This window comes from Diachasma alloeum, unplaced genomic scaffold (genome assembly GCF_001412515.2).
Source record: "Diachasma alloeum isolate Michigan unplaced genomic scaffold, Dall2.0 Dall_scaffold_00271, whole genome shotgun sequence".
NCBI classification, from domain to species: Eukaryota; Metazoa; Arthropoda; class Insecta; order Hymenoptera; family Braconidae; genus Diachasma; species Diachasma alloeum.
In genome coordinates, this window is record NW_021680410.1 from 1,838,599 (window position 1) to 1,865,080 (window position 26,482).

Consider the following 26,482-nt stretch of genomic DNA (forward strand, 5'->3'; position numbering starts at 1 on the left):
CGAATTTGCAGATCAAACAAAACGAGTGATTTTTCAAACATTGAAATTTTTCTTGGTTCAATCATTCAATCAATCTTATTTACATGATCTCTGGATTTCTTTGATTATTACAATTATTCTTCCTTCTTGAAATCAATGAATTGATTGATGGTGATGATAAACTCGAGGGAAAAATCGTGAAGATGTTGGTTTAACGACGAAATTTTCCACAATTTCAAACATCGAATCTCTCATATTTCACGTACATTACTGATTGTCATTAGAGAATGCAGTAAGGCACTGTCTTCACACGTATCTTAGTATTACTCAATGGTGGTTACGTTGAATTATCCTTTAATGTGCATTAGAATATGATCGAATTGGATTAGTGCCCGGATGAACAATAACTAGGCTATTCGTTCAATATTTTTCTCAATGATGGGATTTTTATTTCGTTTAGTCACTGCATTTTCCAATAACAATTTGCAATGTTTTTGTACACTCGAGTAATCGGTCACTACGATGGTGGAGGAATACTGGAGATATTACATTGAATAAATTCAATAAATTCAATACATTCAATAAATTTTGGGGAAATAAAACATTGAGATCAATATAAACCAGCAAAAAAGATAAATTAGTTGGAATTGGGTTCGGTTTTCGTTTGATATTTCTGAATTTAATTCAGATGGTTAAATTTCAATTCTGTCTTTTTCATGTTTTGTTGTAGCTCTTTTACCCAAAATAACAAGCTTTATTTTGAGGCTTATGATCTCCAATTGAGACTTTGGAAGGGCTTAAGTGGACACACGAACAAATTTAATAGAAAAACCTAGCGAATTCGCTAGACAATTGGATTTCTATTGAATTTCTACAGAATTTTATTTATTCGCTTTTGGCAGATTCTATTGAAATGGTCAATAGACAACATTTTATAGAAAAAGTCAATAGAATTTGATTTTTCTGTGTAATTTATTCTATTGAGATATTTTCTATAGAATTTCTTCGGTTTAAATTTTCCAAGTTTTTTTTGTTCGATTTTCTTGACGAGAAGAAAAGAAAAATAGAATGAAAAAAACTTGGAAAACTTGAGCCGAGGAAATTTTATAGAAAATACCCGAAGAGAATAAGTTATATAGAAAAATCGAATTTTACTGACTTTGTCTACTGAATATGTTCTATTGAACATTCCAATAGAATCCAATAAAATTTTCCAACGAATTTGCTAGATTTTTTCAAATTTTTTCGTGCATGTTAAATTGCAACTTTCGAAACTTTCAACTTACGACTTTCAAGTCTCAAACTTCAGGTCTCAAGACCTTTAAAAATCACTCCCCCACATTTAAATTCTCAAAACAAAGTATCATCTTTAATCTGTAAATTCAGAAACATCTCCCAAAACCAAAAACATAAATCCACAATTGTTACACGTGTTCCAGCCTACCATAACATTTTCCTATTATACCATAATATTCTTCACTCTCCTTCACAGATAAATATCTATTATACACAATGTATGACTCCCAAATATAAGTTTTCAGTCGATCAACGACACACGGTTACCGCTCGTGCCTAATGATTAAGATTTGATCAGTATTTTGTGAATATGATAATGTCCCTACTAAAACCGATATATAAAACCAAAGACCTACAATGACGTTTAAGAGGCGATAATCACCCCTGTATGCGCTAATTCTCACCTCGACTCTATTAATCAGATACTCCACCTCAACTAGACACCAGGAGGACAGCAATTGCGATGAATGCGACGATTTGTTGCCTTTCGAAACCAATAATTCTTCGAAATAATCAAAGGCACTCTAGATACATTAGTGTCATAGGTACATGCGTGCAGATACACTCAATTGATTGAATTCACTCTTGCAATATCTTTCACATTTCGATACATCTCCTCACGTACCTGACAATTATATAATTTTATATACACATCATAGTGTTATATAATATTTGTTTATTATACAATCTGAGGTACTCTCGTTTTTTTTTCAGCTGGACGTGCCTCACAGAGGCTTCAAAATCAGTTAAATCATAATATTGATTGCGTAATGTCTCGAATGTTTAAAGAAAACGTGCGGTGAGAAGCAAATTAATTGGATTGAAAGAATACAATCGCAGGGGAGTGGAATAAGGGGAATAGACACAAAGAAAATCGTTCAACTCGCTCGAATTTACTGTCCTCACTCAATTTCTCCGTAACAGTTTAATGATATTTAATTGCTTATGTATTCCCTCAGTGAATCGATGCATCAGTGCAAAACAATGGCCCATGGAGCGTTACGAGATGATTCATTGTTACAGTAATACTTGGTCCTGACAACAAAACGATTGAACCAAATAATAAACACTGGCGATTAAATTATCTACGTAACTGTGTTCCTTAATTCTGCTAGATACCGACAGAAAATTGTTTTATTGCTATGTTTATCGGAAATACTGATCCATGAGTGTGAGCATTTGTCAGTGCTCACACTGAGGGGCCATCAATCTTACAAATCGTACATCATTTTTCATAAAAAGATGAGCCAACGACAATTAATCGAGTAATTTTATTATTCATTTATTTGGGATAACTCTGGGGGCTTAAGTCTAGTCTGAAGGTATTGGAGCGTTGATTGCAGATTTTAGTGGCTTTTTTCAATACACTGTTGGAAAATTACTCTTGAAATTTTTAACAACGACAAAGTTACATGACATTTCTGTACAGGGTGTTCCACAACGGGTCCGACATATCGTGAAGATAGCTCGGGGGTTATCTGGAGATGAAGAGTCTAATGAAATTTTTGTCTCCGACGCTTTGTTTATAAGTTATCAAGGCAAAAGGACAGCCGGTCAAACGCTATCCCCCGATAGAGAGATCATACCCCCTTTCCCATTCAAGGCGGAGGGATGATGGCATTGAATGTCCAATCGATTCCAATCAATTTCATTTCTTGATATTGAATGAGAGTGGAGACATGAATTTTTTACGTTGACTCTGATTTTTAGGGTTTCATTGCGTTTAGGAACCAAATGGCTCTGACGCCGCGTTGAAATTCATTCCGGGTTTTCTCACCCGGGATGATGATAGCAGAACAATTTTTTTTCAGATCATTGTGCATTAAATGCCCAATCGATTGCCATCATTTTCATTCCTCCAGCCGAAGTGAGAGAGGAGATATGAATTTTCAAACAGAGGGTCATTTGCGGTGGATTTTTGCTTTGTTGACGAATAACTCTTTAACGAAGCGCCGGAGACGAAAGTTTCATTAGAGTTTTCGTCTCCAAATAATACCCCCGAGCTACCCTCACGATATGACGGAGCAATTTTGGGGCACACTGTATAGTTCTTCATTGACGAATCAGTTAATTTTGTGAATATTTAAGTAATTCTCAATTTTCAGGGAAAAACCTTGAAAATTTTGAAAATTCAGGCAATAACTTTTCGGAATTCTCAAGCTATTGAAAATTGATTTGTATTTGATGTTCAATTTTCACGATGAATTTTGAAATTCAAGCTTTCGTTGAAAAATCGATGATTGTTTAACATGAAAAACCCAATTTTCTTGAATTTTCAAGATGAATGAGAAATTTCAACCTCAGCACATCGAAAATTCAGATAACGCTGTGACTGAAAATTCAAGAAATTTCCAACACACTGACAGAAAAAAATTAATTTTATCAAGAGAATTTCCATTGCACCAACTATCATTTGGCTGTTAATTTTCAAATAAACATGATTTCATAGTGAATATCAGTCATCTCTTCTTGAGATGCATTTGATTGGGAGAAATCGAACTCCTCTAGAATTGAAGTTCCTTCATTTATCGCAATAATAAGAGTATTTGATTTCTTTCTAGCCAAAAGTTGGCTGACTCCAGAAATTCGTTGGTTTACTCAAAAATCAAAATTATTCTCATGACTAAATACGTTGTTATCTCAATCAATACGATCATACGTTGTTCGAAGTAAATTATAATTGAAGTGAGCATTTCGTACGTCGAATCAGGATCAATATTTTTACGCGGAAAAAGCTTTGAGATTGTAGTAAGATGTCGTTGAGTTGAAAGAAGTTTATATTTCTTGACTAAAAAAAATCGCATTAGTTCACAATAACAGAATCGCAGATTACGGCAATTCAACACAAACTTGGATATCACAAATTACGTTCAATGTGATGTACGGAAAGCTCAATTTAAACATCGGCTTCATTCGAGAAAACAACATTCAATTCATTCCTCCATGTAATCATCTCCTAGGTACGAATTTTTGCTCAATTCATTAAAGTAGACAATTTCTCAACTTGAGATAATATTAAGTCAAAAAAAATAGAACTGCTCCATTTTTGTGGTGAATACATGTGACTTGACGCCAAGAACCGTTTTATTTGATTCAAGTAAATGTATCTCAAGAAGAAATAATTGATATTCACCGCAAGCTCTTATGTATTTGAAATTGGTTCGAGTGTATAATACTTGTTCCAAGAAAGAAACATCTCAATAAAAATAATGTTTTCTATCAGTGCAGTGTACCTACTAATTCCGGAATAGAGATAAACACAATTTTTTCTGTTTTTTTCTCAGCGCATTATACATGTCTCGATCATTTGATTACATCAATGTCAGTGATGATAAAGATTCCAAAGGTGAACTGGGAAACTTCATTTTTACATATATTGTCCATTTTTTATTTTATTCTTTAGATATATTTGTTCCTCTCTGCAGAATCTCGCACCGATTTGATTTTTGTTCTTTCATTTGGGATGAGGGATAATTTCGAAGAGAAGGCCGTTCAGGTGGATTTTGGGGGTGATTTTTCCACTGGTGTATATGTACATAAATTACTCTAAATTATTTACAAATGGGTCAATCGAGGGAAAAGATAAATTCAATCGTAATCTTGAAATGAAGTAACAATAACAGATGAGACAAAGTGAACGGACAAATCCACTCGGGTTTTCCGTAGAAATAATCAAATGTTTTAATGTGTGTTTTGCATGTTTAATACTCTTTCAACGGAATAAAATATGTACAATACAGGATAGCTGTACTATATAGGTGTACTATATACGCCAGTTCACGTGAAACTATCAGAAACATTGCGATTATTGGTAAAAACACGTGTAATATATTTGTGCTCTTGTATTTATTCACGTGGGGCAAAATTTCGGAGAAGAACCTAGAGAATTCGCCAGAAAATTCTATTGAATTTCTGTTAATTTTTGGCTGGAAAATATTGTATAGGAAAAATCTACAGAATTCTATTTTTTTATACAACTTATTCCATTGAGATTTACCGGATTTATCTTGTTTTTATTTACCAAGTTTTTTTGTTCGATTTGTTTTATAAAAAGAGAAAACAAAATTAAGTGGAAAAAAATTGGAAAATTCATGTCGTGGAATTTCGGTAGAAAACGTATCACTAGAAAAATTTGCATAGAAATATAAAATTTTAGTGATTTTTCTCATGAATAGTTTCTATTGAAAAAACGCACAGAAAATCTGTAAAATTGTCAATAGAAATTGAGTAAAATTCAGTAAAATTTCCCATCGAATTCATTAGGAAAAATCCATAGAATTCGATTCTTCTACACAACTTATTCTATTAAGATATTTTCTATGAAAATTTCTCGGCTCAAATTTGCCAAGTTTTTTATTCAATTTTATTCATGAAAAGAGAAAGAAAAAATGAGTGGAAAAAACTTGAAAAATTCATGTCACGGAATTCCTACAGAAAATGTATCACTAGAAAAATTTGCATAGAAATATAAAATTTCGGTGATTTTTCTCATGAATAGTTTCTATTGAAAAAACGCACAGTAAATCTGTAAAATTGTCAATAGAAGTTGAGTAGAAATTCAGTAAAATTTCCCATCGAATTCATTAGAAAAAATCCATAGAATTCGATTTTTCTACACAACTTATTCTATTAAGATATTTTCTATGAAAATTTCTCGGCTCAAATTTGCCAAGTTTTTTATTCAATTTTATTCATGAAAAGAGAAAGAAAAAATGAGTGGAAAAAACTTGAAAAATTCATGTCACGGAATTCCTACCGAAAATGTATCACTAGAAAAGCTTGCATAGAAATATGAAATTCTACAGATTTTCCCCATGAACTAAACTACTAAAAAACGCCCCGTAAATCTGCAGTGAATTCGCTACAATTTTCCCTGAAATTTCTTCGTCCATCCAATCCCTCCAAATTCCCATTAATCTGCAGAGACACCGATACCCTAGGCCTGTTGTTGAATTCCCCCGACACTCCGGTAAATTTCAGATGTTACACCATAGAAATAGAGAAAATCGCGTATCGTAATTCCAAGGTTCTCATATTGGATGTTTCATCACCAACATGAGTACGAAATTCACTCATACGACTCCAGAACCTTCTAATCACCCTATCAGCGGACTTACCGAAAACCATCTTCTGCTCACAAATGATATATTAACTACCCGAACAAACCAAACAATTTTAAAATAACGAATGGTGGCTTTTAAAAATACCAACGACGTGTGTACAATAAATAACTCAAAACGTCATTGGCATTTTCGTCCTCTGCAGTTCTCCATCTCCTCTTATCATTATTATCATTATTGTTATGAATGATGATTATAACTTCAGCGTACGAAGACATCGTGAAATAGTACATTTCCATTATGAAATGAAAAACCAATGATATTTAGCATGAGTATAACAATAAACTTTTACAATCAACGAATCACTAAATTCATAAAATAACTTCAATTATTCAATCTACGCAAACTATAATAAATATATAAAATGAAACATGATTAATCGGGGGATATGCAGGTGATTGAAAATGTGAGTCATTCATTTCTCGTTTCAAAACTAGTTATTTTGAAAAATGAACAAACCAAAATGCACGTAAACGCTGATTTCAATGGTGTTGTCATTTCGCAGTGAAATCATCACCATTCCCAGCGCAATAAAATTCATCTACAGAGAGAAGTACAGTAGATATATGTGTATATACAAGACACTACACTTCGTCAGAGCATGTTAAATTCTACATTCACGGTGGTAAGTTATTCCCATTTTTGTTAAATCATTGGAATAGTCATTCGATAGATAATATCCACTAGGTATTTTCTCCTCTGTCATTTGAAAATTTGTTAATTCTTTTCATCAATAATGCAGTTTACTCCTCTTGTCATTGGAAATTATAAAGAGTCTAAAGTAGTTCGAAGTATTTCGGCTGTTATTTTTTTTATCTTTAACGTTTGTTAATGAATTAATTTGAGAATAAAAGGAGGGGGACTTTGGGACTTAGACTCCTTCTATTCGTTCGTTAATTTACCTCGCTCAGGGGGTGGAGTGATCTTAATCCTTCTTATCACCGTCCTCGGGGTCCTTGAGTGTGTGCCATTGTGCGATCGGACGTCTGGGGGATGCCAGCATGTCAGACCAATGTCTCAATTCAGTGCCACTTGCATTGTAACCGAGGATGACTTTACCGATTGGTTCAGATGTCCCAATACGGTCATAATCAACGACTGTTACCATGAGATTTACTTTCTGGAAGGAGAGCCGGGGGCATTAGTCGGGGTTTCGCGGCTGAGGGGAGACTGACGCGTATGAAAAAATTCAATAGGACCGATGCGGAAAAATATATATCCTGAAAATTATGTATTTTATGTATGGAATTGACCTGATTTATGTGTAGGGGCGTAGCCCCCTGCTCGCCCCGCTCGCCAACCCCCATGTGACCCACATATGATCCGCATGTGACCCCCATGATCCTTATTCTGATCCTTGTTATCCTTAATCTGACCCTCGTGACCCATATTCTGAACCGAAGGACCCTTAATCTAACCCTTGTGACCATTAATCTGACCCTCGTGACCCTTAATCTAACACTTGTGACCCTTAATCTAACCCTTGTGACCCTTATTCTGCCCTTGTGACCCTTATTCTGCCCTTGTGATCCTTAAACTGACCCTCGTGACCCATATTCTGATCCTCATGACCCTTAGTCAAACCCTTGTGACCATTAATCTGACCCTCGTGACCCATATTCTGAACCTCGTGACCCTTAATCTAACCCTTGTGACCCTTATTCTGACCCTCGTGACCCATATTCTGAACCGAATGACCCTTAATCTAATCCTTGTGACCCTTACTCTGATCCTCGCAACCCTTATTTAGACCCTTGTGACTCTTACTTTTGGAGTCTTAATTTTAAGTACCAAATTTCTTTCACCAGAAGTCGATTTGAATTTTTATAATATAGAGAGATATAAATCTTGTGTATATTCGAAGAATACATTAAATTGGCGTATATTATATATATTTTTTATATATTTTTCCATAGAGGAAAACCTAGCGAATTCGCTAGAAAATTCTATTGGAATTCTATAGCAATTCTATGGGGTTTCTATAGGATTTCTATTGGAATTCTACTGGAAAATTGTAGTTGGTTTTTGCGCTAATTCTACTGCATATTCGATAAGAAAAAATCAATAGATTTCGCATTTCTCATCGAATTTTGTCTCGAGATATTTTGTATTAAAATTATTGGGCACACATTTTTTTCCACTGGATTTTGTTTTGTTTTGCAACACAAAATCCGAGTGGAAAAAAATTGGAAAATTGCGGCCCAAGTATTTTTATAGAAAATATCTCAAGAGAAAAATTCAAACAGAAATTCGAAATCTATTAACTTTGCTTATTAAACATCCAATAGAATCGGCGCAAAAACCAAATACAATTTTTCAACAGAATTCCAATAGAAATCCTATAGATTCCAATAGAATTCCAATAGAATTTTCTAGCGAATTCGCTAGGTTTTCTATTGAATTTTTTCATGCGTGGAGCACTGAGAGAAAAAACGAATACGTTCTCAAACAAGTCTTGCTTGGGCCAACGAAATCATTACTTGAAAATTACCAAAAAAATAATTGTTTGCTATTATTCTCAAACATGAATAATTGTTCTGCTTTCAAAAACAACGAAATATTTGGCTCAAGAGGCGGACGATTAAGACGGTGTTCTTTTCAGAATAAAAATGTCTTTTATCGCGGGAAGTTTATCAAGAAATATTTTGTCCTCAAGTTACAAGAGTGCTGTCATATCATTCTTATTATTTCCTTTGAGAATTAATTTTTTGACTGTGATTATTGAATATCCGAAACGACAAACGACTATCTCTCGTTTCATATAAAACGAGCATTCGCCGGGAGCAAAATACGTATGGGAGCATCGAATAACTAAGAAACACTACTAGAAATCACAAGTAGTTCGCAAGCACACTGATAGAAAGGATTAGTTATTGTTAACAAATGGACTTGGTTGAAGCGTAGGGTCTATTCGGTCTCACCAAATATTCATTCGTTAATAGTTAACAGATGCATATTTGAAAAGCCTTGTTTGACTCGACTTTTACCTTTCAAGTGAACCATTCGTTAACTATTAACGAATATTTATTTCGTCATAGTCAACTCTACCATTCCTTAATAGTTAACGAATCTCGTTTGGAATAAATAAATCATTCTATCAGTGCAAGAAATGTAACTTCTTGCATTCTTATAGAAAAAATCTCAAGAGCAAATTTAAATTTTAATCTCAAGATGAAATTTGTTTCTTGCAAGAAAGAAATTACATTTCTTTTCTTGCTTGCGCACAGAATAATTTTTTTTTGAAAAGACTAAATCTATTTTTGCAATAAAAATTTTCAGTCTCATCTCACGCTTCGAACAAACGATTTTTTTGGCACGAATAGGACTTATTTAAGAACTCTACTGTTTTTCTCTGATTGAGGGGCGAAAGGGGGTGAGGGGTGAGCTACCTGAATCTGCTCGAAGGGAACCTCGAATGAGAATGATTCGTTGTAGTAAGGGTTGAGGGTGCACTTCTTGATGGATGTCTTCTTCTTTTTCAATCGCTTTCCATTCTGCATGAGGGCTATTTTGACGTAGGGGTCGGAGAGACCGCCGACGTCCATCTTCTTGAGATTCTTCGCCTCGAGAATTACGACTGTCAGTTTTCCAGCGGTTGGGACGTAGCGGAGGGAGAAGCAGATATCGCCCAGTTTGTTGTCCTTAAATGTTTTAGCGAAAATTACATTGTAACTTGGAGATCCCTTTGCAAGTGTTTGAAGTTTATGGGTTGATGATGAATTTTGATTTTTCATGATTTATTGAATGATAAATTGGCTCGACGAGTCAATTGAGGGATTATGTTATAGGACATTTTTTTCTGAACAGTTATTCAGCTGCACAAAAAGTATCTTCAATGTATATTCAAGCTCAAAGTTTTTATGTTTTTCTGGAAATTCGCCTTATACACGTACATGGTCGGGAGTTTCGAAGTAAAAATTTGAAAATCTAACTACTTATGATATTTTTGGCGGATATTTTCATTGATACGGCTTCAAGACACTTCAAAATGAGATGTCAATTTTTTTTTTAATTTTCTGAGGTTTTACTGCAGTGTAATTTAACCCCTCACGTACGGCGTCCATATAACGCCGCTTGTCCCCACGGCCGGGAGACTTACGGCGCGTCAACTCCGTTATTCAATGAACGATAACTTAAAAACAGTCGAACGAAAAAAATTCAAATGAAATACATTGGCTGTATAGAACTTTGAAATAAACTCCTAGAGAATTTCTTAATTTTTGACAGCAATTTCAATGTTTGCCCACAATTGGTTGCCGAGATCTCCGAACATGCTAAATTTATTTATAACAAACAAATTATTCAACAAATCGAAAATTAACTTCTGCCATTCGATAGAAGGATCATTAAAGTATTTTCAGTAAAAATTTCAAAAATTTTGGGGGAAATTTTGTCGATAAACGAGATGATTTAATATGATTGAATCGGTTGGATGTAAAATTTTCATCTACAACTTTTATTCATAGAGAAAAATATTATAAATGCATCGGAAAAAATAAAATAAAATAGTTCACTGCAGAGACAATTCCATTCACTCTCCAAATATCTTTTCCAAATGTCAATATGTCTCTTAGAATTCGAGAAAATAATGTTTTACGGCTGGCGGAAAGGGTCGATACCATGCATTGACCCCGGCCGATAGGAGAAGCTTATTATATGGGTCGATGCATGGTATCGACGCCGTAGGTGAGGGGTTAAAAAATCAGAAAAAGTGCGGCGCGGCGCTCATCACGTATGAAAAAATCCTATGGAGAATTCGAACCTTTCCTATAGAATTTTTCTGGTGGGATTTCGTATAGGATTTTCTATAGGATTTTCTATAGGATTTCCTCTAGAATTCACTATAGGGTTTTCTATAGAAAGTAACACAAAATTGAGACTCGAAACAAATCGGTCGCAAGGGTCAGGATTAGGGTCATAAATCTAATAGGAAATTCTATAGGAAATCCTATAGGAAATCCTGTGGGAAATCCTATCAGAAAAATCCTATAGGAAATGTTCGAATTCTCCATAGGATTTTTTATGGGAAATCCTATAGGATATTCTATAGGACATCCTATAGGACATTCTATAGGAAATCCTATAGCATTTTTTCATACGTGATAGCGCGTCCAACGGAGTCTTAATTTATCTTGAGTCATTTGACTAGATTTGAATGACTCATATGACTGGGAAAGAGCGAATAATGTACAATCGTCAAAAAGAATCATCGAATTGATCACTCACCTGTCCACCCTCACCCTCGACACTCTGCAGCTCTCGCCATTCCTCAATAGTCTGTGCCAAATCAATCTGGCAAAGTGGTACCTTGACTTCCCCAATTTGATCGTGCTTCGAGAACCTATCGAAATCGAAGATGGCGAATACGAGGGTCTTATTCATGGCATCAGCATATGGAACACCCTAAACACAGAATAAATAATTCCGATTTCATCAACATTTTGCATGTTGCAATCGAACTTTTTCAAGGATGATAAAAATTCATAGTAAAACCTAGCGGATTCAACAGAAAATTCTACTGGATTTCTCGTAAGAATTGAAAATTTCTCCGCTCAAATGTTCTACTTCCAAGAAAATAATTTTTTATTCCAAGATTTTAAAGGGCTTAAAAAAAGATTTCCAAATTTTAATTTGAAGCTGGAAATTGTTAAGTTTAAAAGTTTAAGAGTTTCGAAAGTCTTAAGTGGAGACTTTTGGAGTTTCAATTTGAGACTTTCAAACTTTCACATTGACACTTTCATAGACTCGAATTGGGACTTTTGAATGCCTCAAGTTAATAATTTCAGAACTGAAATGGTAATTTTTCTTTGAGAGGAGCTCTGAAAGTCTCAATTTGAGATAATTCTCAAAAGAAATCTTATTATATTTTTTAATAAAAAGAAGATAAAAACGAGCAGAAAAGGCAAAAGATGAAGTCCTACAAATTTGTTCTATTAAACAGTTTCGATTGAACATTTCCACTAGATTAGCCGTGAAATTCTTTCTAGAATCGGGAAAAAACTGCCAAAAAGTACAACAGAAATCCAATAGAATGTACTATCGAATTCACATTGTTCCATAAAATTTCTTTCCCATTCGCTTACCTTGAACGTGAAAGTTTCATTGAACTCAGGATTGAGTGTCTTTCTGTGCACTTTAGTCTCAAACTTCTTCTTCTTATCAGGAAGAAGATAAACCTTAACGTAAGGATCTGAAGTGCCACCCATATCGAGTGCAGGTAGATCCTCAGCCTTGATGACAGTCACAGCTAAACTGTTCGAATTGAAGTCGTATTCGAGCTGGAGAGATCAAGTTTAATTTCATTAGAACGTGAGGAAATGCTAGTACACTGTTAGACAAATTACTCTTAAAATTTCAAGTGAAAAAGCTTGGAATTTTTAACAACGACAAAGTTACGTGAAATTTCTGTATATTTCAGCAGCGAAGTGGTAAAACGGTTCAAGTCGACTCATCTCCCAGTTGAGTTTTTGAGAAATATTTCCGAATCTAAGGGAGATAGCGAAATTTCTGTAATTGCATTTGTTGTAGCTCTCAGTCGGCTCTACAAAAAAGGTTATAACAAAAATTTTGCAATCTTCCTTAGATTCCGAGATATTCAGTGAAAACTGGCCAATAGTCTAAATTGACTTGAACTGTTTTACCACTTCGCTATCGATTTCTTCATTGATGAATCAGTTAATTTTTTGAATATTGAAGCAATTCTCGATTTTCAGGTCCATACGACACTGGAAACCCTCGAAATTTTTGAAAATTCAGGAAATAACTTTTCTGAATTCTCAATTTAATGAAAATTAAATAGTATGTGATGTTTAATTCAGCGAAGTGGTACAACGGTACAAGTGAATTTTTACTGTTGACCAGTTTTTAATGAATATCTCAGAATTTAAGGGAGATAGCAAAATTGTGGTGTAACCTTTTTTGTCGAGCCGATTGAGAGCTACAACAAATGTAATTACGAAAATATTCCTCAAAAACTCAACTGGGGGATCTGTCGACTTAAACCGTTTTACCACTTCGCTACTGAATTTTCCCGATGAGTTTGGAAATTCAAGCTTTCATTCAAAACTCAATGATTATTTGAAGTAGCTCTACCCTTCGGCCGGGCTGAGCTGTACTTTTGAATCTTTTCAGTTTTTAAATTTTTCAACTAAATTGCATGGAAAAAATTGGAAAAAATTTATACCCAGTCAGTATTATCTAAATTAAATTTCGCAAAATATTGATATTTTTCAGACATTTCCCTCTTATAAATAAATAATAAAACTTGTTGGCAAAACCGTGGATTATTCTTTATGAGGTCTCAAAAAATTTCTTTATTTTTTCACATCTAGTGAAAAAAAATTCAGATCTTTAATTACAATTAATTACAATTACAATTAATTACAATGGAAATGTTGATTTTTACATAAGACACTGGGTCAAATCCTGAATTTTAAACATTTCTTCTTTGAAAAACCAAAACGATTTAAATTAAATTGAGAAAAAAATTAGAATTCCGAATCCAATCGAGTTTTCTGCAATTTATTTACAGTTTTCGATCTTTGAATTTACCGTAAGGCTAGAGCTACTTTAACATGAAAAGCCTAATTTTCTTGAATTTTCAAGACGAATGATAAATTTACTGAAAGCTGTGACTGAAATTTCAAGGAATTTCTAACAGTGTAGAAATACAAAAACAACATCCATGGTGTACATCGTCAGTTTATGTTCAACATTAATGGTATATATCGTCAATAAATGTTCATATATTCCAGTTGTGTCTGATAATCCTCGACAGAGTGCAGAGTGGGGAAGAAGGAAATAGTTTTATGAATTGGAATATGTTTTGGCAAGCCACATTGATAATTTGGCAAGCGTCACTTCACCTTGTACTGGAGTTTTCCGAGCTTGACCTCGCTCTGTTTGCTCTCAGCTTCGTCCGGCTCCTCGGCATTGTCCGTCAGTTCCTCCATGTCGGGCTGTACCTACATACATGAAAGTGGATTCCACGGGGGGCGAATAAAGATTAATTGATCTAGTGACTAGCCAAACAAAAATGGAACATAATAATGAAGAACCTTGTCCTTGTACGTTCCACCGAGGAGCTGTACGCTCTTCAGGTCCACAGCACCTTTCAGGCCCTTCTTGCCGTCCTTTGACCGACGCTTGCGGAAGCATCTTCTTATACAGCAGAAACAGATACCGAGGACTATTGCGCCGACAGCTGCAGGTCGAGAAAAATTACGTTTATTATGTTTATACTTAAATATTTAATAAAAATTACCAGGAAAAAGACGTAAAGATTACGTTTCGAAACGTAATCTGGGAGCGAAGTAAAATTCAATAAAAAGTGTCAATCGTCATGTAAATTCCACGATCTGTTCCGTAAAAATTACTCATCCGTCCGACGCCTCACGGCTAGCTATGAGTCACCGTGAGGGGGAGATTTTAACAACACGTTCCGTAATTTTTCCGGAACTTTTCGTAAAAATTCTTAAACATCCAAGAATTTTCATGTTCTGAGGCATAATAAGTCTTGAAGTTTCTGTTAGATTTTACAACTTCCAGAAAAATTACGTGACTTTTTCGTATTTTTTCGGTGACAGACCCGAAAATTTACTGAACTTTTCAGATTTATTCTCTTATATTCCTATAGAAATTCACTGAAAACGATTCTCGCTTGCGGATTACGTGAAATGTTCCGTAATTTTCCTTGAATATTTCTCTCCGTGTATGAAAAATTTCAATGGAAAAGCTAGCGAATTCGATAGAAAATTCTATGGGAATTCTACGGGGTTTCTATAGGATTTCTATCGGAATTCTATTGAAACATTCTAGTTGTTTTTTTACGCTGATTCCATTGGATATTCGATAAGAAAAAGTCAATGAATTTCGATTTTCTGTTTGAATTATTCCCTTGAGATCTTTTCTATAAGAATGCTTGCATCAATTTTCCAAGTTTTTTCCACTCGGATTTTGTAATGCAAAACAAAACACAATCCAGCGGAAAAAACTTGAAAAATTTGTGCCCAATAATTCAAATGGAAAAAATCTCAAGAGAAATATTCGAATTCTTCGAGAAGACTTTTTCAATAGAACTTCAATGGAAATCCTATGGAAACCCCATAGAATCCCTTGAGAATTCCAATAGATTTTCTAGCGAATTCGCTAGGTTTTCTATTGAATTTTTTCATATGTGGCATCTTGGAATTTCTCGTCAAGAAGAATTCTCAAAGTTTTAACTTCGGCATTCAAAATCTCAACCAGTGATCGGCATCAGTCATTTTTCCAGAAATATTAAGAGGATTATTTCCCCAAATAACCGAATTCATTCGTTTATCATTGGAACTTGAAAAATAATAAATAATTGAGAATCTAAATTTTTTCAATAACTATTAGGTAAATAATTGGAAATTTTCAAAAAATATTAGAGATTATCAAATAATCGTCATTCTTCCGAATTCGATTATTGATTGGTAAAATAATTCGGAATTCAATTATTTAATTGTTGATTAATTTAATAATTGAAAATTGTTGAGTTCTATTACTTGATGGAGTATTTATGAAATTAATGGTAATGATAATTTATGATTATGCCTATCTCTGATCTCAACCTGATTCTATGAGTCTCAAATTGAGACTTTTGAAATTATTAACTTAAGACGGTCATGATTTTTTGGGTGAATTTTTCATTTCGTTTTTAATAGTTTTGCGGATATTTGGTGTGAAGAATTACCTATGAAGATAGCCACTACTCCCCATGTTGGGATGCCTGTTGCAGCTGCTATCTCTTCACCAACATTTTCTATCTTTGTCGCGATATTCTTCGCTGTCGACTCTGTTGGAGCTTCCGAAACGCCTGCTGAAGGTGATTAAAATTCAAGCATCATTCATGGTTTTATAAATGAATGGAGATATTTTTTTTATGGTCGCAATTCAGGTTTTATTTAAATATATTATTTTTATTACGTGCAAGTATATAGAAACTTGCATGAGAATAAAATAAAATGAATATTTCTCGTAAAAATTTTCACCAATTCATGAATATTTATTTATAACTATGGAAATTGAATGAATGGAGATGCTTTTTTAATAACTGCCATTAAGGTTTTATCTCAACATATAATTGTTATATTTATGTACTTATAAAAATTATATATTCAGATTAAATTTATTAAAAAATGTTGATAATTCAGATTTTTTTATTTTAAAGAGTCTTTTAAAATGAAAGAAAAGGAATATTTCTCTGTAAATGTTCATTAATTTGAAGAACATTTATTTAAACCCACGGAAAGGATGAAGAATGTTTCAAAAATGTGATTCAATGCGAAACAAATTCAGACAAAATTATTCAACATTGAAAAAATTACCAGTAATAGACTCTTCGCTGGTTGTCACCGATTTCAATATTTCATTTGGCAATGTAGCAGGGATTTGAGAGCTGTTAACAGGGCGTGCCGCATTTTGACTCTCCGCTGTGAGCGGAATATCTCTTTTCACTGCCGGCATTTTCTGAAAGGAAAAAAATGTTGAACTCCTCAGGGTATATCCCCAGAAAACAGGTTTTTCTTACAGTTGCCCTCATGTTTTTCATAGATAATGTTTATCATATTCCCCAGCTGTTGAAAAAAATTCTAACTAGTTGTATTATACAGTTTAGGAGATAATAAATAATAAATTGCGGGCTTCTATGTCCGAACTAAATTTTTCCATCTTATGAGAAAACGGTTCTTACAATATTCTTAAAAAACAAATCCGTGGTAAATTGATAAATTCTGAATACGGTGAATTTTCTTGTAAAATTTCATAGTACACAGTTTCTACGATATTCAACTCTAAATATGGAAATTTCCCCTATCGAATACAAAAAACTATCGAATTCGTTAGAAAATTCTATTAAATTTCTATTAAACTTTCTATTAGTTTTTGGCTGATTCTGTTGACATGTTCAATAGAAAACATTCAATCGAAAAAGTCAACAGAATTCGATTTTCTATATAGCTTATTCTTTTCATATATTTTCTATAGAATTTGCTCGACTCATATTTTCCAAGTTTTTTTCATTCTATTTTTCTTTTCTTCTCATCAAGAAAGTCAAACGAAAAATCTTAGAGAATTTAAGCCGAGGAAATTCTATAGAAAATATCTCGATAGAATGAGTTATACAGAAAAAGTGAATTCTATTGACTGTTTCTACAGAATATTTTCTATTGGACATTTTAATAGAATCGGCCAAAAACTAATAGAACAGTTCAATAGAAATTCAATAGAATTTTCTAACGAATTCGATAGGTTTTTCTATTAAATTTTTCCGTCCGTGATCAATCTGAAATCATGTGAAATCGTTGAAATCATTGAAATCACGTGATTTAATTTCATGAAATCATTTCTTATTTGATTCACACAATCAATTAACAAATAATCTCTCATGTTATCAAAACAGTTATTGTTGCCTTCACAACTTTTTATTTCAGATGAGTGGAGTTCCCGAAAGTACTTAGGGGTATTCAAGTGGGTCAGCCTTTGAATTGAAATCAGCTTTCGAAATATTTCTGAACTTTGACGAACGAAAAAAATTCATAGAAAAACCTAGCCAACTCGGCTGGAAAATTCTATTGCATTTCTATTGAATTCTCTATTAGTTTTTGAGTGATACTATTGACAAATTCTACAGCTCATCTGCGCGTTTTTTAAAAGAAACAAATATAAATAAAAAAAATACTATAATTCAGTAGCGAAGTCAAAAAACGGTTTAAGTCGAGTTGTCTCCCAGTTCAGTTTTTGAGGAATATTTCCGAATCTAAGGGAAACAGTGAAATTTTCATAATTACATTTATTGTAGCTCTCAATCGGCTCTACAAAAAAGGTTATAACAAAAATTTTCCTATCTCCCTTAGATTCCGAGATATTCATTGAAAACTGGTCAATAATCGAAATTGACTTGAATCGTTTTACCACTTCGCTACTGAATTGTTTTTAACTGTGAAAAAATTAATATACTTCTGTAAAATATACATGTATATACATAAAATATATATACAAGTAAAATAGAAACGAAGAAGAAGATGAAGAGGATTAGGACGATTCCGAATAAATTATTCAACAATTAATTTTCCATTGTGAAAAACTTTGTTCACACCATTCGTTTTTCCTGCATTATTATTGAGATAAAAATTAATGAAAGCGAGAAACGGCAAGATTTTACTAATCTCGCACCCACGGAAAACAATACGCGCGCGAAGCGCGCGCCCTGTTCTGGTTTTTATAAAATTCCATAAGAATTCAATAGAATTTCTCAGAGAAAGCGCTAGGTTTTTCCGCTAAATTTTTTTATACGCACATGTACGTCAAATTGAGAGAGAATTACTTGACGCAATTGTTACTAGTGTTGGAGTTGTTTGTGCAGCCACGCGTGATCAGTAGCTTCTGTCCAGCCATTGGAGTCACAATAGAAAATATAAATAGAACGTCTGAATTGTCTCTCCATACTGAACAAACAAACAAATATTAATTCATTACGAAATCACGTTTGCGTCCAGCATTCGCGAAACTGATTGAAATTTCCACTGATTAAACTCTTTTATCGCAGAACACACAATGCTCTATAAATTCGTCACGGAGATGAGTGAAGGATACGAGTGCACAATAGTCGAGCCCGGACTTTGCGCACCAACTGAAGTTACTGGCAACTGGTCTGTGTTATAAAGAGTGGAAAAAAAATTTATTGACATGCTGAACTTGAGGCGAGCACATACGTATAGCATTTGAACGACCTTGGAGGAACGTATGTTGATTTCATAGGCTACATTCGGTGGTCGGGACACTATTAAATAAATATCTTTTTAATTGTTGAACAAAGAAAATATTTTGGTCAATGAATCTTTGAAAATACGATTTGAGGATTGAGATGACATCACACGCACCGAAACATTTAGTAGAAAAACGTAGCGACTTCGCCAGATAATTCTATTGGATTTCTGGTAAAGTTCAAAAAGAAATTTTTTTTTTAATCTTTAAAGGAATTTGTTGCGAGCAAACTCGCAACAGGCCATTGCCCGAGGGACTTCAGCCAGTGAATACATTTTTCATATGATTTCTTTTTCAAACTGAATATATAATATTAATTGAATACGTTGATATATGAGTATTTTTTTTTTTTTTTTTTTTTGAACAGTAGATAATGATTGATAGAGGGTTATAAGAAATATTTTATAGAAAATGTCAAGAGAGTTAGATTTTTCTGTGCAACTTATTCTGTTCAGATATTTTCTATAGACTTTCCTCGAGTCAAATTTTTTCAGGGTTTTCATTCTATTTTTCTTTTCTTTTGAAATTAATGTTGTTTGAATGTTGTTCTTATGAATTGAATGTTGTTTTCTCGAATGAAGTCAATGTTGAAATTGAGCTTTCCGTACATCGCATTGAACGAAATTTGTGATATCCAAGTTTGTGTTGAATTGCCGTAATCGGTGATTCTGTCATTGTAAACTAATGCGATTTTTTTTAGTCAAGAAATGTAAACTTCTTTCAACTCAACGACATCTTACTACAATCTCGAAGCTTTTTCCGCGTAACAATATTCATCCTGATTCGACCTACGAAAGGCTCACTTCAATTATAATTTATTTGTTATTGCACGTTATTTTGTACCACATGATCGTGTTGATTGAGATAACAACGTATTTAGTCATGAGAATAATTTTTATTTTTGAGTAAACCAACGAATTTCTGGAGTTGGCAAACTTCTGGCTAGAAAGAAATCAAATACTCTCATTCTAGAGAAGTTCGATTTCTCCCAATCAAATGTATCTCGAGAAGAGATAATTGGTATTCACTATAAAATCATGTCTATTTGAAAATTAATAACCAAATGATGGTTGAAATAAAATTCTCTTGATAAAATTATTTTTTCTGTCAGCGTAGATGTAAAACAAAGAAAAACTTTTGTGGGATCAACGAAATGAAGAATAGAAAATTGTTTCTCGATTTATTTTTATATCATTAGATTTAGTAAATGAAATGGCATCGAATACAAATAGTCAGGACGCTTGACTGTTATTTTGATCGAGTAAATACGTCGATACATGGAAAAATAAATTTAATAAAGTCATTGAGATGCGTGGTGGACAGCAGCCAGTAGCTTCATCCACGTCAGTGACATTATCGAGCCCCGGCGATTGCGTGGGACGAGGATGTGAATGGCGAAACGCCATGAACGGAAAAATCCGGGATAAGGCCGTAAGAAGATTAGAGGACTGAGCTGGAAGTCTGTCGGCTGGGGGAAAAAAGAGTGTCGTAGAATTGCCATTTTTGAAGATAAATATCGGAGTTTATTGAGCATTTCCAATTTCATTGAAAAGTGAAGAATATGCCACTGGGGTTTTTTTATTGAAAATAATTTCCTTTGAATAATTGAATTGAAATTTACCGATCACACTGATTTTTCTATCAAATTGTGAATTCTTGATGACGAGTCTTCGACGTGTCGGTGGGAATATCAAATTTTTAATAATGCAGGATGAAGTTAATTCAATATTTATTGGAGAAGAGATTTCAAATTCTGCTCATTCACGTAATTATTCTATCGATTTCTGAGAGCATTTGGAATATTTTAATGTTTCATCAATGAAAGTGTTTATTGATCGGCGAATAGATTTTTTATGTCGATTTTAACATGATAAATATAGATTTCCTTGGGTTATCCTCATTCAAATTGTGAATTTCTCTGCTTTATTTTTATTTATATTTAAAGATACTCTTTGTGTCCTCCATATCACAGAAAATTTAAGAATGCGTTTACCTTATTTTTTTCATTTCTGTTAATTTCCTCGGACTCATTAAATTGAAATTTACAATTCCTATTTTTTTTCATGAAATTGTGAATTTTTGATGACGAAAGTCTTCGAAATGTCAGTGGGAATATCAAATTTTTGATAATGCAGGATGAATTTAATTCAATATTTATTGGAGAAGAGATTTCAAATACTGCTCATTCACGTAATTATTCTATCGATTTCTGAGAGCGTTTGGAATATTTTAATGTTTCATCAATGAAAGTGTTTATTGATCGGCGAATAGATATTTTATATATAGATTTAAATATAGATTTCCTTGGGTTATCCTCATTCAAATTGTGAATTTCTCTGCTTTATTTTTATTTATATTTAAAGATACTCTTTGTGTCCTCCATATCACAGAAAATTTAAGAATGCGTTTACCTTATTTTTTTCATTTCTGTTAATTTCCTCGGACTCATTAAATTGAAATTTACAATTCCTATTTTTTTTCATGAAATTGTGAATTTTTGATGACGAAAGTCTTCGAAATGTCAGTGGAAATATCAAATTTTTGATAATGCAGGATGAATTTAATTCAATATTTATTGGAGAAGAGATTTCAAATAGTGCTCATTCACGTAATTATTCTATCGATTTCTGAGAGCGTTTGGAATATTTTAATGTTTCACCAATGAAAGTGTTTATTAATCGGCGAATAGATATTTTATGTCGATTTTAAAATGATAAATATAGATTTCCTTGGGTTATCCTCATTCAGATTGTGAATTTCTCTGCTTTATTTTCATTTATATTTAACGATACTCTTTGTATCCTCCACATCATAGAAAATTTAAGAATGCGTTTACCATATTTTTTTTATTTCTGTTAATTTCCTTGGACTCATTAAATTGAAATGTACAATTCCTATTTTTTTCATGAAATTGTGAATTTTTGATGACGAAAGTCTTCGAAATGTCACTGGAAATATCAAATTTTTAATAATATAGGATGAATTAAATTCAATATGAAATTGCGTGAAAAAAAATCATGATTATTTAGCGTCATTCAAATTACATTTTGAACAGAATTATCATCTTTTTAAACATTCGCTGTTTATAAATAAATAATTGAAATTATTTAAACTTTTGAAAATCTCATTTTTTAGGCATAAAATCGATTTCTGCTAAAATTTTCAATTTGAATAAATTTGTTTCGATCTTCCATAACTGATTTTTATGGTGGAAAATTGATTGTTCATAAATTTTGATAGCAAATGCTCATAATTTTAAAAAATTGTAGTTTTTAATAATGATTTCATCAATCTTCCTCCCAAAGTAAACTCTCTAATTTTTGTTTCAGGTTTTTAAAATGTTTTCTAACGGTTCAATATCGAGATAGAAATTCAGCCCTGCAAAGTTTAAATAATAATTTATATTGTAATGAATTGGGCAGTAAAATACAGAGAAGGGGCGGTTTATTTATTAAATCACAAAATAAGTTTCCGAATATCGAAATTGACGTGTTTCGAAACCAAGAATAATAATAATAATATACCAGAAACAAAACACACACACGCACATTCAGAGAAGAGGGAAGAGGATCGACGAATCAAACATTCGATTCAATATTCGATTCGTTACAACATTTTATTTAAATAATAAAAGCATTGTAAAATATCCGGAAACTCAGGCTCAAATGGAGCTCAAAGTAGAGAAGAATTTCACTGGAGAAAAAATAGTCAAAGTACTTGGATATTCTTAACATAACAAATGTACATTTCCGCGGATTATCCTCACTCGGATTCTGAATTTTTCCGGTTTATTCACATTTATATGTGAAGACCCTCTTTGTTGCCTCGATATTTATACGATCTTATCTCACTTCTTCGCCTCTGAACGACCTTTTCCGCTCTCCATTCATATTTTTAGATTTCTTCATGGAGGATAAGAGTCAAACCAGGTAAAATGTCAGATGCGCCGCGAGATCAATATCGAAGATTGATAAAAGCGTTCGAAGGCATTAGCATACGCTGATTTAAATTTATGAAGGGGGCTCCAATGGTGTTCGATCCGGGCTGGAGGAAATCAGGAATTGTGGTTAATAGGGTAGGTTCCGGTGGGTACATGAAGCTGTGAGGGCTCTTGGGGGCGTGATGTATTGAGCGGGTTGAAGGGTATTAGTTTTTTCACTTCAGAGTCTTGTCCTAGATATTGGAATCGAGAATTTCATAGAGCGGGAATTCATAGTGGAGTTGAACTCCAGGTTCACCCAGCCAACAATTTTCATTGATCGTCTTCACTAATCTAATCTAAAAGCCAAAAAATTCCAGAGAAAAACCTAGTGAATTCGAAACGCGCAGAAAAATTTACACGAAAATTACGTTTTTCTAAGCGTAATTCACGGTTTGCTAAACCACATTTGACCCTAAGTTTCCGGAGATTTTACAATAGTTTTATTATTTAAAGTTTGCAGGTCTGAATTTAAATCTCGATATGGGACCATTAGAAGACATTTTAGAAATCTGGAAACAAAAATTAGGAAGTTTACTTTTGGAGGAAGATTGATGAAATAATTAAAAAATTGCAATTTTTGAAAATAACGAGCATTTTTTGTAAATAACTTATAAACAATCGATTTCCCATCATAAAAATCATTTGTTCGAAATCGTAATAAATTTATTCATATTCATAATTTTACCAAAAACCTATAAAAAATAAAGTTTCCAAAAGTTTAAACAATTTTAATTATTTATTTATAAACAACGAATGTTCAAAAAAATAATAATTCTGTGCAAAAGCTAATTTGAATGGCGCTGAATATTCATGATTTTTATTTAAATTTTTCTCACGCAATTTAATTGACAAATTCGATGATTGAAAATTGTTGAATCTATAGTGCAGTCTGTACCCAACTGTAAAACATACTTGAAAATCCTTAAGTTTAATTATGCGTAATTTAGGAAAAAAATCATACTTTACGTTTGAAATAAAAATTTTTTCTTCATCGTTAATTACGTAAGTTACGTTTATGTAACTTTAATTTACGAATACGAAATCATAAATTACGTTTATGTAATCGTAATGTACACCGATATTGAGCGTAAAATACGTTTCAGAGAGCGTAAAAAATGACTTTTATAGAGCGTTAAACGACTTTTTACACGTAATTTACTTTCAATTTTTTTGTGTGTACTAAACTAGAGATAGAAAGTTCAACAGAAATCCAAAAAAATTGTGTCGCGACACTTAATCAAATAGAATTCGAAAAATCAAATTCTATTTCACTATCAACTTTTTCTATAGAAAATTCAATAAAAATCCAATAGAATTGTCCAGCGACAATTTAATTAAATTTATTGAAACAGAAAGTTCCATTGAAATCCAACACAATTGTCTCGCGAATTCGCTAGGTTTTCCTACGCCCACAAAAATGGGTTATTTGAATTGAATAAATTCTATTTGCATCAAATAAATCCTCTATTAGAATTACGAAATAAACGATTCATTTAATTCAAATAAAGTTTATTCGATTCACAGAAACCATTTGTCTGCGTGTACGAAATTTTTTCGTGCGTGAAAATCGAAAATGCACACTCGTCTGACCAGAACCGAGGATCATCCACTCAATTCCTTCGGACAACACGACTTCATTCATACCCCACACCCATACACATACGGCTCCACGCCATAGGATACCCCTTGTATTGAAAGAAGAAACCCATGCAACCGTGTGCGTAAACTCGAGTGGTGCGTGCGCAGGCTCTGGTGAATGAAGAAGATCAGAATCTGAGATCTCGCATATTGTAGGGGTTCCAATATCGACGTCATGTCTGACGATTCCACCTGTTCTGATGTCGAGACTTTCTCGATAGCATTTTTCACATCAAATCAAAAATTGTCTAATCGACGCGTTCAAATTTTTTTTTCGACTTTATGGGCTGAAATTTCTGGAAAATTTTTATCACGTTATGGTTTCACTGAAATTTCAAGGAAGTTTGCCGTGGGATTTCCAAAATTTTATCGCAAAATCGATGGGAACAGTGAATCAGGAATTGAAATTTTTAATGAAATTCATAAAAAATTATGAACTTTTTTAAATTTTTGGTTGAACTTTGCGATAGATTTTTCGGAATTTTTCATTATAATACTAATTTATTTTATTGTCTTCTTTCCAATTTTTCTTTGCGGTTAGATTAAATTAAATTTATTGGATTCTATTCCCATTGTAGTATACAAATTGTGGGAACAGTTTTTCTCATTTTCAAATGAGTAGATATTTATGATAAATAATAAGGAGAGTATTGATACTTTTTGTTGGGATAATGATCGATTCGCAAGAAAAAAAAAATTATGATTTTTGTCTCCGGAAAGTTTTAAAATTAATATATTTTTTCAAATAATGAAAGAATACCCATGAATTCTGTAGTGAATTGATAAACTAGGATAAGTGCATTTCAACTGAGGACAGTTATCAAGCGATATCTCGTAAATAAAAACAGATATCGAAATTTTTATTAGAGCCTTTTTTGTAGAGGGAGATGTGGGCTACAAAAAAGTTTCTAACAAAAATTTCGATATCTGTTTTTATTTACGAGATATCGCTTGATAATTGTCCTCAGTTGAAATGCACTTATCCTAGTTTACCAATTCACTACAGAATTTAATTTCTATCCTCACATTTTGATAGAATACATAAAAAAATAGCAAAGAATAAAAATCAGAGATGAAAAATTTCATCGGATTAATATAATGTAATCAGTGGAATTGCAAGAAATTTCGTCATGGAAAATTCAAAATTTTCTGGAAAAATCAATGTAAAGTGTAAAATTCTATTCAATTATTGTCTGAAAATCAATAAAAATAATGATAATTCAGAGAAATATATTCTTGAAGTTTCAGTAAAAACAGAAATTTTATCATTTTCCTCTATGAATGCAGTTTAATAGCAGACTCATAACAATTACCAGACAATTCCCCATGGACATTCACTTTTGACTATTTCTAACAGCGAGACATATTAATCGATAATAAAAATTTCTAGAGGAGAATCGAGCAAAATGGGACGTTTCATGATCTTCTCTATTAGTCAATATCTTCATTTACAACTGAAGATATTGACAATTAGAAAATTAGAAAAATCTCAACACGTCCCATTTTGCCCGACCCTCCCCTATATGAATTGAAAATTTTAATTTAGGATTAAAATTAATGCACGAAGTGAATAACGTATGCGTAGTGAAGCGAGTTATCTCACGACATTGTTGGGGTTCTACCATTGACGTCATGCCCAACAATTCCCCCGTCCTGATGTCAAGAATGCTTCAATACTATT

The 26,482-nt window shown here is 32.9% G+C and overlaps 1 protein-coding gene across 5 annotated transcripts in view; it reads right to left on the reverse strand.

Annotated features, from left to right (window-relative positions):
• Positions 1–26,482, reverse strand: part of LOC107037895 (synaptotagmin 1) — a 32,095-nt gene that overhangs the window by 603 nt on the left and 5,010 nt on the right. For 2 of the 5 annotated variants that reach the window (XM_015256707.1, XM_015256704.1), the window contains exons 2-9: positions 16,745–16,886; positions 16,111–16,236; positions 14,453–14,598; positions 14,261–14,359; positions 12,479–12,673; positions 11,622–11,798; positions 9,785–10,036; positions 7,298–7,515 (exon numbers count right to left, since the gene is read on the reverse strand). In XM_015256707.1, the coding sequence (XP_015112193.1) occupies positions 7,321–7,515; positions 9,785–10,036; positions 11,622–11,798; positions 12,479–12,673; positions 14,261–14,359; positions 14,453–14,598; positions 16,111–16,236; positions 16,745–16,883 (1,329 nt within the window). In that variant the 5' untranslated portion in view covers positions 16,884–16,886 and the 3' untranslated portion in view covers positions 7,298–7,320. Of the gene's footprint in view, positions 1–7,297; positions 7,516–9,784; positions 10,037–11,621; positions 11,799–12,478; positions 12,674–14,260; positions 14,360–14,452; positions 14,599–16,110; positions 16,237–16,744; positions 16,887–18,714; positions 19,034–26,482 lie in introns of those variants that run through there. The other 3 variants (XM_015256706.1, XM_015256705.1, XM_015256708.1) reach the window with 3 other exon arrangements.